The 12,090-nt window shown below is 39.7% G+C and overlaps 2 protein-coding genes across 3 annotated transcripts in view; both read right to left on the bottom strand.

Annotated features, from left to right (window-relative positions):
- Positions 1-1,165, bottom strand: part of LOC128496774 (enoyl-CoA hydratase EchA19-like) — a 31,134-nt gene extending 29,969 nt beyond the window's left edge. Inside the window, exons 1-2 of one of the 2 annotated variants that reach the window (XM_053466564.1) lie at positions 1,123-1,161; positions 57-196 (exon numbers count right to left, since the gene is read on the bottom strand). In XM_053466564.1, the coding sequence (XP_053322539.1) occupies positions 57-195 (139 nt within the window). In that variant the 5' untranslated portion in view covers position 196; positions 1,123-1,161. Of the gene's footprint in view, positions 1-56; positions 197-1,122 lie in introns of both variants that reach the window. The other variant, XM_053466565.1, reaches the window with a different exon arrangement.
- A 1,359-nt stretch (positions 1,166-2,524) lies between these two features.
- LOC128497823 (collagen alpha-1(XXI) chain-like) overlaps positions 2,525-12,090 on the bottom strand; it is a 33,314-nt gene continuing 23,748 nt past the window's right edge. Inside the window, exons 22-30 of the mRNA XM_053468002.1 lie at positions 11,761-11,832; positions 9,422-9,457; positions 8,928-8,972; positions 8,813-8,845; positions 7,818-7,964; positions 7,395-7,449; positions 6,704-6,892; positions 4,449-4,526; positions 2,525-3,725 (exon numbers count right to left, since the gene is read on the bottom strand). Of these exons, the coding sequence (XP_053323977.1) occupies positions 3,535-3,725; positions 4,449-4,526; positions 6,704-6,892; positions 7,395-7,449; positions 7,818-7,964; positions 8,813-8,845; positions 8,928-8,972; positions 9,422-9,457; positions 11,761-11,832 (846 nt within the window). The 3' untranslated portion in view covers positions 2,525-3,534. The remainder of the gene's footprint in view (positions 3,726-4,448; positions 4,527-6,703; positions 6,893-7,394; positions 7,450-7,817; positions 7,965-8,812; positions 8,846-8,927; positions 8,973-9,421; positions 9,458-11,760; positions 11,833-12,090) is intronic.

Here is a 12,090-nt window from a genome sequence, read left to right as displayed (position 1 = left end):
TACTTTGATACACATGCCGGGTGACATTTGTTTTTAGTATGGACACACATGCACACCTGTCTTCGGTGCCTTCTCACAAATCAGCCTTCTCCCACATCCAAGAGCAAAATAAGGTAGCGCTCCTAAATACTGGGTCCTGGGGGTATTGCAATTCCTGACTTTTATCCTGAATGCGTTCTTTATTACCAATGCCATTCTGGAATGCAGAAAAAAAGAGGGACTCAGTTCCAGACTGCCCTGCCATATATATATATATATATATATATATATATATGACACCATACATAGATTTTTTTGGGTGAGAAAGTTTATGGTTAATTCCTAATTTATGTTAAACTTACACTTACACTTTTTTTTATTTTAAATGTTTACACTGTTCCCAGTGCAGTGCGGATCAAGATCCCTTCGGGTGCCACTAATGTCACGGGTAAAATCAGTAAACTCACAATAATTTTTTTATATATTTTATTTCCCTTATTTTTTTATTTTCCATTTTTTGAAAGAGAAACTTTGTTTCTCCCTCGAATCTGCACTGCTGATCGCAACACTTGCGATCAGCCAGCAGGGGAAGCAATTGGGGAACCCTGCAGGATCTAGAAAGCACCTGATTGGTCTCTCCTGTCCTCCAGTGACCTTCAGGTAAGAGTCAGCATTGACACCTACAGGGAGGGAATGCCGGACTGCGTAATCGTGTATTTATTATATAGCGGTCTTCAGGCACTTGTTTTATTTGTGAGTTTATTTAGTGTATACAACTGTAAAATGTAGTATTTAGGATTTTAGTCATATACCTTTAGGGGACAAAACTGATCTTTATAAGAAACAAAGATGTGCACCTAATTTAGAGGGTGTTATATTTAGGTTTTGTAATCTGTTGTACTAGCTACTACTAGTACTATTATACTGATGACTTTCAGAATGCATTACCCCACACACTTCCCTGAGGTAACCGCTTTACCCCATTGTTTACATCAATAAATCAAATTATTGCATAGCTTAATTTCAGAAAATCCTCTGCTATGGTTGTCGTCCCCCCCCCCCCCAATCACTTCTTTATCGTGTAGTTGTGTCATGTATAAACTATATAACCACGCTTAACCCTATAGGCCGACAAATTCCTACCTGCCGTGTCTGCGGCAACTGTGCTATAAATAGACGCGAGCCGTCAAAAAGTTCACTCACTCTGAACGGTGATTGGCTGCCACGTGTCTCGTGATACCGCTTGCTTTCCTTGCATTCTGGGAATTGCAGTTCTATGTAGTTCTTGTCACTCACTACCGTTCGAGGAGGTAGGATGTGGATTTGAATGTTGTTACTGTATGTCCATGCTATTGCGGATTGATACGTAATCTCGCCCTCAAAAATGGCGCAATAACTAAACTCAAACGTGCGACGACAATATATTATATTTAACAGTTGGTGCCAACCTGGTTTTTAAAGGTTTAATCATGCAGAAAATAGTCTAATAGTTGCCATGGATTTCATGGTGGTGTTTTTCAATATGTGCCATAGAAGGTGACTCATTTTATTACCAAGTGTCCCATGAAATTGTATTAAGAAAAAAATACCGGTATATAAATATCTTATTTATAAATCATTTTCTGCTGTTTCTGAGAACATTAGTGTGACCGTTAGAACACAGTGATACACACGTACACCACGCACATTTTGAGGTTCTAAACAATGGGTTACTTGCGAGGTATGGCTGTCATATTCTAGGGCTGCACCAAGAAGGCTTATGGTTAAAATTCCCGTGTTGGGTTTGTAACATCTTATAAACATTCATAGGGTTTTGGAGTTTGCATTCACGTGCCCGCAGTTACTGTGCATTCTTCCGGGCCTACAATGCCATAGCCCATCTGTGCCTTTGTCACATTAGTCGTGAATTTAATTGGTTTCTATGACAGTTCTTTTGCATATTGTTATAAAAGTAATCAGAGCCACCATCAGAAATCTTGGTACCCAGTACAGGCTTTGAAGCCTGTGTCCCTATGCCCCTCCCATCAACCCGCCCATGTCTATCCCATTGTCCCATCTATTGCTCCTCCCATGTTCTACCTATCACCGCACCTTATCATCCTCTTATAAGCACACCTTATGAGAGCAAGGGCAAACCTGGGGTTAGTGCCGCCTGGGTGCTACCCTCCCCCATAACTAAAACATATACATACTAACACACTAACTCTAACACACACTTGCACACTGTACACATACTAAATATGTACATAATATATAAATATACATATATACCATATACATAAATGAAAAATACACTCTAGAACTACAGTAGACACATACATACACACATATATACACACACACACACTACTTCCTCTTCACTTGTGGAGTCCTGTCTCTCCTGAGTGGGAGCAGCCATACCACTTCTTCTACTACTACAGCGTGGTTATGCAATGCCTCTCAAACCCTACCCCTAAAACAAAAGCGTCCATCTGAAATTTTGAGCCGTATGGACTCTAGTTGTAAATGTCATATAATGTTGCCTCTTAAACATGAAGCAAAAAACACATTTTATTAGCCAAATGCCATTATAATACAGTTTAACATACAGAATTATGTTTTGTTATTTAAATATTGTTTATTCTCAGCAGCAACAAAGGCTCAGAAAAGTTATATAAGTTATATATCATAAACATTGACCAACTCATCCTTATATGGATCAGCAAATCCCTAGAATTACCCTTTTTCAATATAACATACAGTATGTCCGGGAATACTTAATTTATACAAAAGCTGAACATTCACATACTGCATTTATCCGATTTAACAAATCTGTTAACACGGCTATGTTAACGTGGATAGACGTGGATGTTGAAAATACCTAGGTACTTGCTAGGCCTCTTCAATCTCCTGGCAGGGATTTGGTCACAACCACTCCCCACCAAGGGATTTCCCTGCCTGCTTCCTAGGATTTCCCTGCCTTCTTCCTGGGATTTCCCTGCCTTCTTCCTGGGATTTCCCTGCCTACTTTCTGGGATTTCCCTGCCTACTTCCTGTCCACTAAACATTGTTAGGCCCCGCCCCTTGAATGAAGCCACACACCCCAAAAAGGGACAGATCCAGGTAAACAACCATGAGAGGTTCCCAGGTATGGATATTGTTTGTTTGAAATGAGTTGTCCATAGGGTGTTTCTAGATTTTGTCTGTGATGTCTGCTGCATGTTTATACATACGGTATGTCTTATCAGGCACCTGACCCGCTGACTGTATAGCTCTGTATAAATAATTAAGAGGCGGAATGACATCCATGCACAGTTAGAAGTTCCAAGTAGTGCACACATAAAAAATACAAAGTTGCAGGAGTCCTTCCAAACTAATTGGCAGTATAACGTCAGCTCCTTGAGTTGGCGAAAGTAATGCATAATAAATTACTTTTGGTGCAAAGTACATAATTTGATAACCGCTGCTATAAATCAGAAGCTCCTCCAGTTTGTTTCCTGAAATAGTCAGGAGGATCAGTTCTTCGATATGAGGATCAGGTCATAGAAATCAGCATTGATCACACGTTTTCTTCCTTTAGAAGTTTGGTCCTTTCCTAAAAGGATCATCCCTTACACCGTATGCAGAGAAACAGGATGAAAGATCACAGACTCCAGGCGGTCCAGGTTGCCCACGTTTCCCAGGAGTGCCAGATACTCCATTTTTACCAGGAATACCTGGTGGACCAGGCAGGCCTTCTCCACTGCTCCCATTTAATCCTGGTAATCCTGTGATAAAAACAGATGATTATTACAATTTATGTGGGGATCAAGGACAAATGCTCATTGGGGTTTATTTACTATTTACTTATTTAACATTATGAAGAGCCAACACCAATGAAAGTCTGCTCCAATAATAGTTTGGATGGCCCTGTATAAAGCATATTTAAATCGAGAAGATACATCCGGTCTGCTTCCCCACCCACCAGCTATTTGCCTGGCAGAAGATTAATGGCATATGCTCTGGTTCCCACAAGAGTCCCAGGCAGCCTGATGAGATCATCCTTGTACTTGCACATTTTGTGCTCCTATTGAGTTCTTTAGAAGCACATTCCTGATAATGAATGGCTGATTTAAGCAGGCATAAACTGACACAAATTGCGGAGGAGGCAACATTTGCAGCAAGTGGATTTTTTTTTACAAAGTCAAAAATGCATATTAAAGTAGCTTACATAGTGGTAGGACTGTTTGGTAAATACGACTGCCCCTTTAATATCCTCTGATGATGGGATATTGGTATTATTTGTTCCCGTGATATAAATTTGTTCCTGTCAAAGGTTTAAGGACTTTTTCTTATTCTTAAGTATGTTCTGTCACACAGGACTACTTTATTAGCTTTTTGTTTTTGTACACGTATTCCATGTCATCTTTCTAATAAATGTTGGCAGAGCTGTACTATTTGGTAGTTATAAGGTAGAACCAAGCATGATTATATATTACTATTGAAGTTACCTGGTGGTCCAGGTGGGCCCGGCTGTCCTATGCCATGTTCTCCTCTGAAACCCTTCTCTCCTTTTTGTCCATTATCGCCTAAATCGTATAGTTTCAATTTGAAAATGTTACTTACAAACTCCCAAACACAAAAGCAATATAAAAAGCATAAATATCTCCCAGCTTGCCTCAGGTGAAATTCACCAATAGCAATTTACACGTTTAGGCAAAGTCGTGTCTCATGGCTCACCGACAATGTTTGTGAGCTGAACACTGTATTTTCCTGCAACATGTCCTTAGTTAGACCTTCATTGCACATGGTTACAGTAACAAAATGTAAATTTTATATACCGTATTTGCTCGATTATAAGACGACCCCGATTTTAAGACGACCCCCCCAAATCTGAATATTAATTTAGGAAACAAAGAAAAAGCCTGAATATAAGAAGACCCTATAGGAAAAAAGTTTTACCAGTAAATGTTAAAACTGCACACTGGGCACTCAGAAGCACCGGTAAGTGGGGCGGGGGGGGGCAGGAGGATCCAGGTAGTGACAATCAACAGAGAGTTGTAGTCAATGGCATATTCTGAGCAAGGTCTTGTGACCAGTTGGGTATCTCAGGGATCTGTACTTGGACCCATTCTTTTTAATATTTTCATTAGTGATATTGAAGAATGTCTTGATGGTAAATTATGTCTTTTTGTTGATGACACAAAGATTTGCAACAGGATTGGTGTTCCTGTGTAGGGATAAGAGAAATGGCAGATGATTTAGGTAAGCTAGAAAAATGGTGAAAGCTGTGGCAACAGACATTTAATGTAGGTAAGTGCAAGGTAATACACCTGGGGAATAATAACCCAGGGGTGGAGTATAGAATCTGAGGAACGGGGTTTAGGAGTAATAATTTCATAGGACTCAAGGTAGACTATGTAATAGAGCAGCAAAAGGTGCTAGCAGAATGCTTGGTTGAGTAGGTAGAATATAGATGCATTGGAGAGAGTTCTGGGAAGGGATACTAAACTAATTTGTGGTTTCCGGGATACAGTTTACCAGGAAAGGTTAAAAGATTTTATCATAAATAGCCTGGAAGAAAGGCATTACAGGGGGATATGATAGAAATATATAAATACATAAAGGGAATTAACGCAATAGAGGAAGAGAGTATATTTAAAAGAAGAAAACCCACCACAACAAGAGGACACAGTTTTAAATTAGAGAGGCAAAGATATGTATGTATGTGTGTAAGCCTGTATGTGTGAGCATGGATGTGTGAGCATGAATGTGTAAGTGTTTGTGTGAGAGCATGAATGTGTACGTGTTTGTGTGTGAGCATGAATGTGTAAGTGCTTGTGTGTTAGCATGAATGTATATATGTTTTTGTGTGAGCATGAATGTCTAAGTGTTTGTGAGCATGAATCTGCATGTGTGAGCATGAATGTGTATGTGTGTGTGAGAGGGAGTTTCAGGGTGAATATGAGCGCGTGATTGAGAGTGTAAGAGCATGAGGGAGTGACATTATTAATCAGGATATAACAATGGATGTGGGTGTGGTTTTGGGGTGTGTGGTGGTGGCAGGGGTCACCATTTTTTCATCAGTCCTAGACTGTAGAATGTCATGGGCTGGCCCTACATACACTTCTATGATGACAGGTCTGGCATATATACTTTACAAGTACCGTCTCTTCCACTCCACCAGTTATAATGAACTTGTCACTTGTCAGTAACACACAATAGTGAAAGATCCACCCAAGCCTATCACAATGCACGTGTGCCACCAAAGATCTCAGTACAGAGTCCTTTATCTAACAAAAAACTCTAATCCCTGCATCCACAGGCTATGCAGGCGACCGGCATCAAAGTGCCCAGTGTATGTGTTTCCTCAGCTCTTGAGAATGGAAATCCTGAGCAGGACAACTCCCAGTTGCAATGACATGGGTTCAGTATGATTGGACCTTGGCTTTAAGCCCTGACCAGCATGACAGACACTTCCCAGGGTGACATGGCTTTTATATTACTAGAGATATTCTTTAGTCAAAAATGTTGTGTTAACTTTCACAAAGTATATTTTGTACTTACTTTAACTAAGCATATACAATGTGTAATTAGTATGTAAAGTATGTATGCAATCGTTGCACATAAGTTAATAGGTAATATGTTGCATTATTCAGATGTGTTAAATGTGCTATTTTACATTTGCCCTATGTTACTGATATCTCCTCTTAAAGTTAAACATATAATATATTAAATAACATATACAGGTGGCTTAAACGTTTACCTTTTATGCCTTTTGGACCTGGTATGCCCTGGAGACCTGGGTAACCAGACCTGCCTCCTCTCCCTGGATAACCTGGTGGTCCTTTTTCTCCAGGACGACCTTGAATGCCTGGTAACCCTGGCAACCCAGGTTTCCCTTCACAAGGAGGGCAGCTCGGAGTCATGCTCTGGAGTAATGATGGTAACTGTGCTATAGAAAACATAGTAACAGGAATTTAGGTTAAAAAAAGGCAAAGGTCCATCAAGCTGAGCCTTGCTGTTGATCCAGTAGATGGCAAATACCCACACTGAAGCAGTTTCCAATTGTGCATCAAAAATAGGGAAAATTAATTTTTGACCAGTCAATTAAACAGGGCACTCAACTAAGCGAAGTGTTTTCTGATTGCTTTATTCTAACTATAATCTTTATCTGAATACAGTTAGTTCAGTTAGGAATATCCCAAATTACTGTTATGTTTCATTTTCTATATGGGCTCGTATTAATACTACTTAATTTATCTGGATGGTGAGTTACCACACAGAATTGACAGGACACATTATCAAAACTGCTGTTTGGAAGAGTTCTAAGGAAACTATTACTATTTACTTTTAAGAAATATATTCCATGAAATGGTACATGCTTCCTCATCCAATAATTTGGGTGCACAACTGCACAATAATAATTTGATATCAGACAAAAATTCACAACTTACCACGCAGGACATTGCTACATAGCTTCATGATATGGTCATCTGTCATAGATTTTCCCTGAGGAAAAGGATAGCTTTGTATTATTATTCATGGTAGTTAGAAGTGTTTAACATGAAGGAGAAAAAAATGTGAAAACCTTATTTTTTTCCTTATGGAAAAAACTAAGCAGGGCTTCTATTTATGCAATAGAATCACAGCATAACTCTACAAAATTTCCCTGATCACAGGCTTATGGAGGAAACGACCCCAGCCCAAATTTAAACGAAATAAAGTGCCAGTGCTCTGGGAATCAAGGTAAGCAGAAACCTCCAATAGTTTTAATGTGATCCACTTGTGGTACGTTTTGTATTATCAAAATACTACATAGTATCTAATGTTTTTATTTCCCATACTCTACCAAATAGCAGACAATGTAAACGACATACAGGTTTTCCAGGAATGCCAGGGATTCCCGCTCTTCCTTGTGGTCCTCCTTCACCTGGAAAGCCACGTGGTCCAGGAAGGCCTGGTATCCCTAAGTCTCCTTTTTTGCCTTCTACTCCTTTGTCTCCAGCATCACCAATTTCACCTTTCTGAAAAACACCAATAATTGTTGTACATCTCTACATTTAAGCACGACATGTAGACAAATGCTTCATCTATTTAGTAACCATCAAACACAATATCTCAACCTGTGAACAAGCTGTACAGATTTCTGATGTTATATTTGTGAAGAAAGCAGCTACGCAATTTTTGATGGTTTGAGTGGTTTTGAAACAGGCATGACTAATAATTGTTCTTTTCTGGAATAATGCGCAAAAGCACAAAAATATCACTCGTTCTTGTATTTCAGTCAAGCGGGTTAGTGTTTCTCAACTTTTTTTCTGAAAAAAGTACTCAGTATTTTTTTTAATAAATATCTTTTTTTAATAGTACCTGTTTTCTAACAAATATGACTAAGGATTGAAAGACTTAAGTTCTTAATAAGGTGTAGACGTGTAAGTCTCTGAACTAGACCACAAGAGATAATACTTAAATGTTAAATTATAACAACTGTGCATCTGTGCATTAACTGTGCAATCTCTGTTTATATGTAGGGGCAGATTCTTTCCTTTGGGTAGACCACAGCCAATGTTTTTCCGTAGTGTGACGGTATAATATGCCGTATTATGTTAACCCACCCAGTGCTTTAAAGTTAATGCAGATACTGTCCACAGTTTACACTATTGTGCTTCAATAAACCAATTCAAACTGAAGCTGAGGCATTGCTTTCTGGCAGTTCGATAGTTTCACCTGTTTAGTATTTAGCAGATACCCAGAAATATGACCGCAGCAAAGGTGAGTCTAATGAATGTGGGAAAAAATCTAGCAATGACCAAGGCAATAGCATTGGTTCTATAATATGTTGAGATATAATATGTTGAGGTTCTTCAGTACTTACCTCTCCTTTTGCCCCTTTGCTGCCTTCTTCTCCCTATAGGGTGTTCCAGGTTAGAAAAGAAACAATTATTGTGTGCTTTGTGATATATCATTAATTTTTTAAGTGTTGTATTTACCCGTATGCCAGTAATTCCTGGTTGTCCTGCTTCACCCTTTTCTCCCTGAAAGAAGAACATTAAACTGCAAATGGAGGTGTTTGGTGTGATATATTTTATAAGAGTTTTCCATCTAGATAATTGTTCTGTATCCCTACCCTCTTTTAGGTATTAATGACTGTTTACATTTTTCAATTTTACAATTTTCTGTGTGTTGAAGGCAAGATCGCTGGAGAAAGGGTGCTTTAATATAATCAATTGAGGATTTCAAGACAAATTTTTAACCACAGAAGTAACCAAAAAAAAAAAACAACTATAAATGAAGCCATGTAGTATAATTAGGGTCTGTGAAGAACCATGACCTCTGCTAAGCCTTAAGGAGGTAACTGTAGTAGCCCAAAGGTAAAGGATGTAAGTAGGCTTAGGAAATCCAGGAGATGGCCCTGGATAAACATTACAAACCATTAGAAACCATTTTACAATTTCACTACTTTTCAACCATCAAAGTATCTTACCTGTTCTCCCTTTTCCCCATCTTCGCCAGTGTCCCCCTGGAAGAAAACATTTGAACAGCCAACAGTAAATAAGCACACCCTGTGTGATAAATGCTATGTAGTTTTTATTTTTCATTTATTCCTAAGCATTGAATATTGTGGGCTTCACAAAAGAGGGCTATACAAAGTGTGAGGGGTATGGTAATTTTAACGATTTCACTTCCAATCATTAAAGATGAGGTGACATAACAAATATTGTTGAAAATGTTTTTGCCAGTTGAACTCTTCCTGTATTACATGTGTGTATGTTGATGAGGTCACACTTCCAGTGATCTCACAAGGAATACAATATGCCGGTTGAATACAAAATCTTAATTCAGTCTCCCTCTGCCCATCATCCTGCATGGATGGGGCAATCTGGGTTGTGCTGGGTTGGGCCTTTTGGTTGCATTGTTTGTTGAGTTGTCACTTATTTATTTTATGTTACTGTCTTATTATATATCTGTTAAAGTAGACAAACCTTTCTGATATATTTTTTATATATGGTTTTATACCACAAAAGGTCGTGTGTAAACTATACACTTACCCAGTGGCGTATCTAGGGTATGGCACCTATGGCTCCTGCGCCATCTTTTTTTGTTTTGATGCCGAGGAGAGAGAGGGGCGCCTAGCAACCGCTCGTTGCCCCTCATTCTCCTCTACGAGGCCTCTACCTCTGTCGCGGTGCCGGCATTTCATGCTGAGCGCCGTATTATGACGTCATATTTCGGCGCTCAGCAGTGAAGCAACGGGCACCAGCGAGTGGCTTTTAAATGCTGTCTTTTTTTTTTGATGCAGAGGAGAGAGAGGGGCGCCTAGCAAGACAGCGTTTAAAAGCCGCTCGCTGGTGCCCGCTGCTTCACTGCTGAGCGCCGAAATACAACGTCATATTACGGCGCTCAGCAGCAGTGAAGCAGCGGGCCGTGCAGGAAGACAGAAGCCTCGTGCTCCTGTCGCTGGACCTCAAGGTGAGAGAACTACAAAGGGGGAGAGGGGTTAGACAGTGAAAAGGGAGGGAGAGGGGTTAGACAGTGATAAGGGAGGGAGAGGGGTTAGACAGTGATAAGGGAGGGAGAGGGGTTAGAAAGGTATAAGGGAGGGAGAGGGGTTAGAAAGGGATAAGGGAGGGAGAGGGGTTAGAAAGGGATAAGGGAGGGAGAGGGGTTAGAAAGTGATAAGAGAAGGAGAGGGGGTAGATATAAGTAAAGAGTGTGAAATAATGTGTGGATGCATTGAGTAAATGAGGGAAAGCATGAGTTAATATGTGAATGTATTGTCTGAATGAGGGAGAGCATGAGTTAATATGTGGATGAGTTGTCTGAATGAGGGAGAGCATGAGTTAATATGTGGATGAATTGTCTTAATGAGGGAGAGCATGAGTTAATGTGTGGATGAGTTGTCTGAATGAGGGAGAGCATGAGTTAATGTGCGGATAAGTTGTCTGAATGAGGGAGAGCATGAGTTAATGTGTGGATGAGTTGCCTGAATGAGGGAGAGAATGAGTTAATGTGTGGATGAGTTGTGTGAATTAGTGAGTGACTGTAAAAGTGTTTGTGTATCATAGATGTATAATTGCGGAAGGGCAATGATGGCACTAGCAGGAGGTTTGAGCCTTGGGGACCAAGATGGCACAGGCAGGGTGTATATGGGACAAAGATAGCACAGGCCGAACTGTTTGGGGACAAAGTTGACTTGTGCTGGGCTATTTGGGGACAAAGATTGCAAATCTTATGTGTGTTATCTGGGTGCTGGTCAGGTTCTATGTGGGCAGTGTGGACGCCAGGGCTGGCTTTGGGGTGTGCAACCTGTGATCTACGCTTGTAATTTAGGGGGCTTTTATGCCGTGTTTTTATGTGAATTCCAATTGATCTTTACCTGCAAAGCTGGGTTTTTGTGTTACTCTGTAGATCCATATGTGCTATGCTATGTTTCCATACATTATTTATGTGTACCTGCAAATACAGGGTTAATATGTCTTATTCAGTTGATTAATACCTGCAATGCTGTTTCCATGTATTTATTTGATCTATACCTGCGATGCTACGTTTCATATATTATTATTGTATACCTGCAAATACAGGATTTGTATGTCTGATTCTGTTTATTTGATATATACCTTCAGTGCTGAGATCACAAGTGAATTTCAATTGATCTGGGTTTGTGTGTTGATCTATACCTGCTATCGGCACCAGGGACTAATATTTATATATATATATATGGGCAGCAGGGGGCTAGTAAATGGGTTTTAGATATTTGGACAGGGGCGCAATTTCAGTGCTTACCATAGGCGCTATTTTCAGTAGATACGCCTCTGCACTTACCTTATGACCCTTAGGCCCGTGTGCTCCCATGGGACCCTCTAAACCAGGTAATCCTTGATCTCCTCTTTGACCCTGTCACGTCAAAACTATTATTACAAAATTGATAGCAATAACCCCCATACTAGATCCTCTAAAATTCCATCACAAATAACACATATCAGCTGCAATACCTCCCCATAGAATAATTTAGTATAATCAGTATAAACTTCCATTGACCCACTCCCTACAAAATAGCAAATCATGTGATTATAAAAAAAATAGCATTTATATTTGTCTAGCACTTTTTTTTATAATCACACTACAAAAAAACATAACACCGGGGCTTGATTA

Source organism: Spea bombifrons, chromosome 5 (genome assembly GCF_027358695.1).
Source record: "Spea bombifrons isolate aSpeBom1 chromosome 5, aSpeBom1.2.pri, whole genome shotgun sequence".
Lineage (NCBI taxonomy): Eukaryota > Metazoa > Chordata > Amphibia > Anura > Pelobatidae > Spea > Spea bombifrons.
This window is presented reverse-complemented; position numbering and strand designations above follow the sequence as displayed.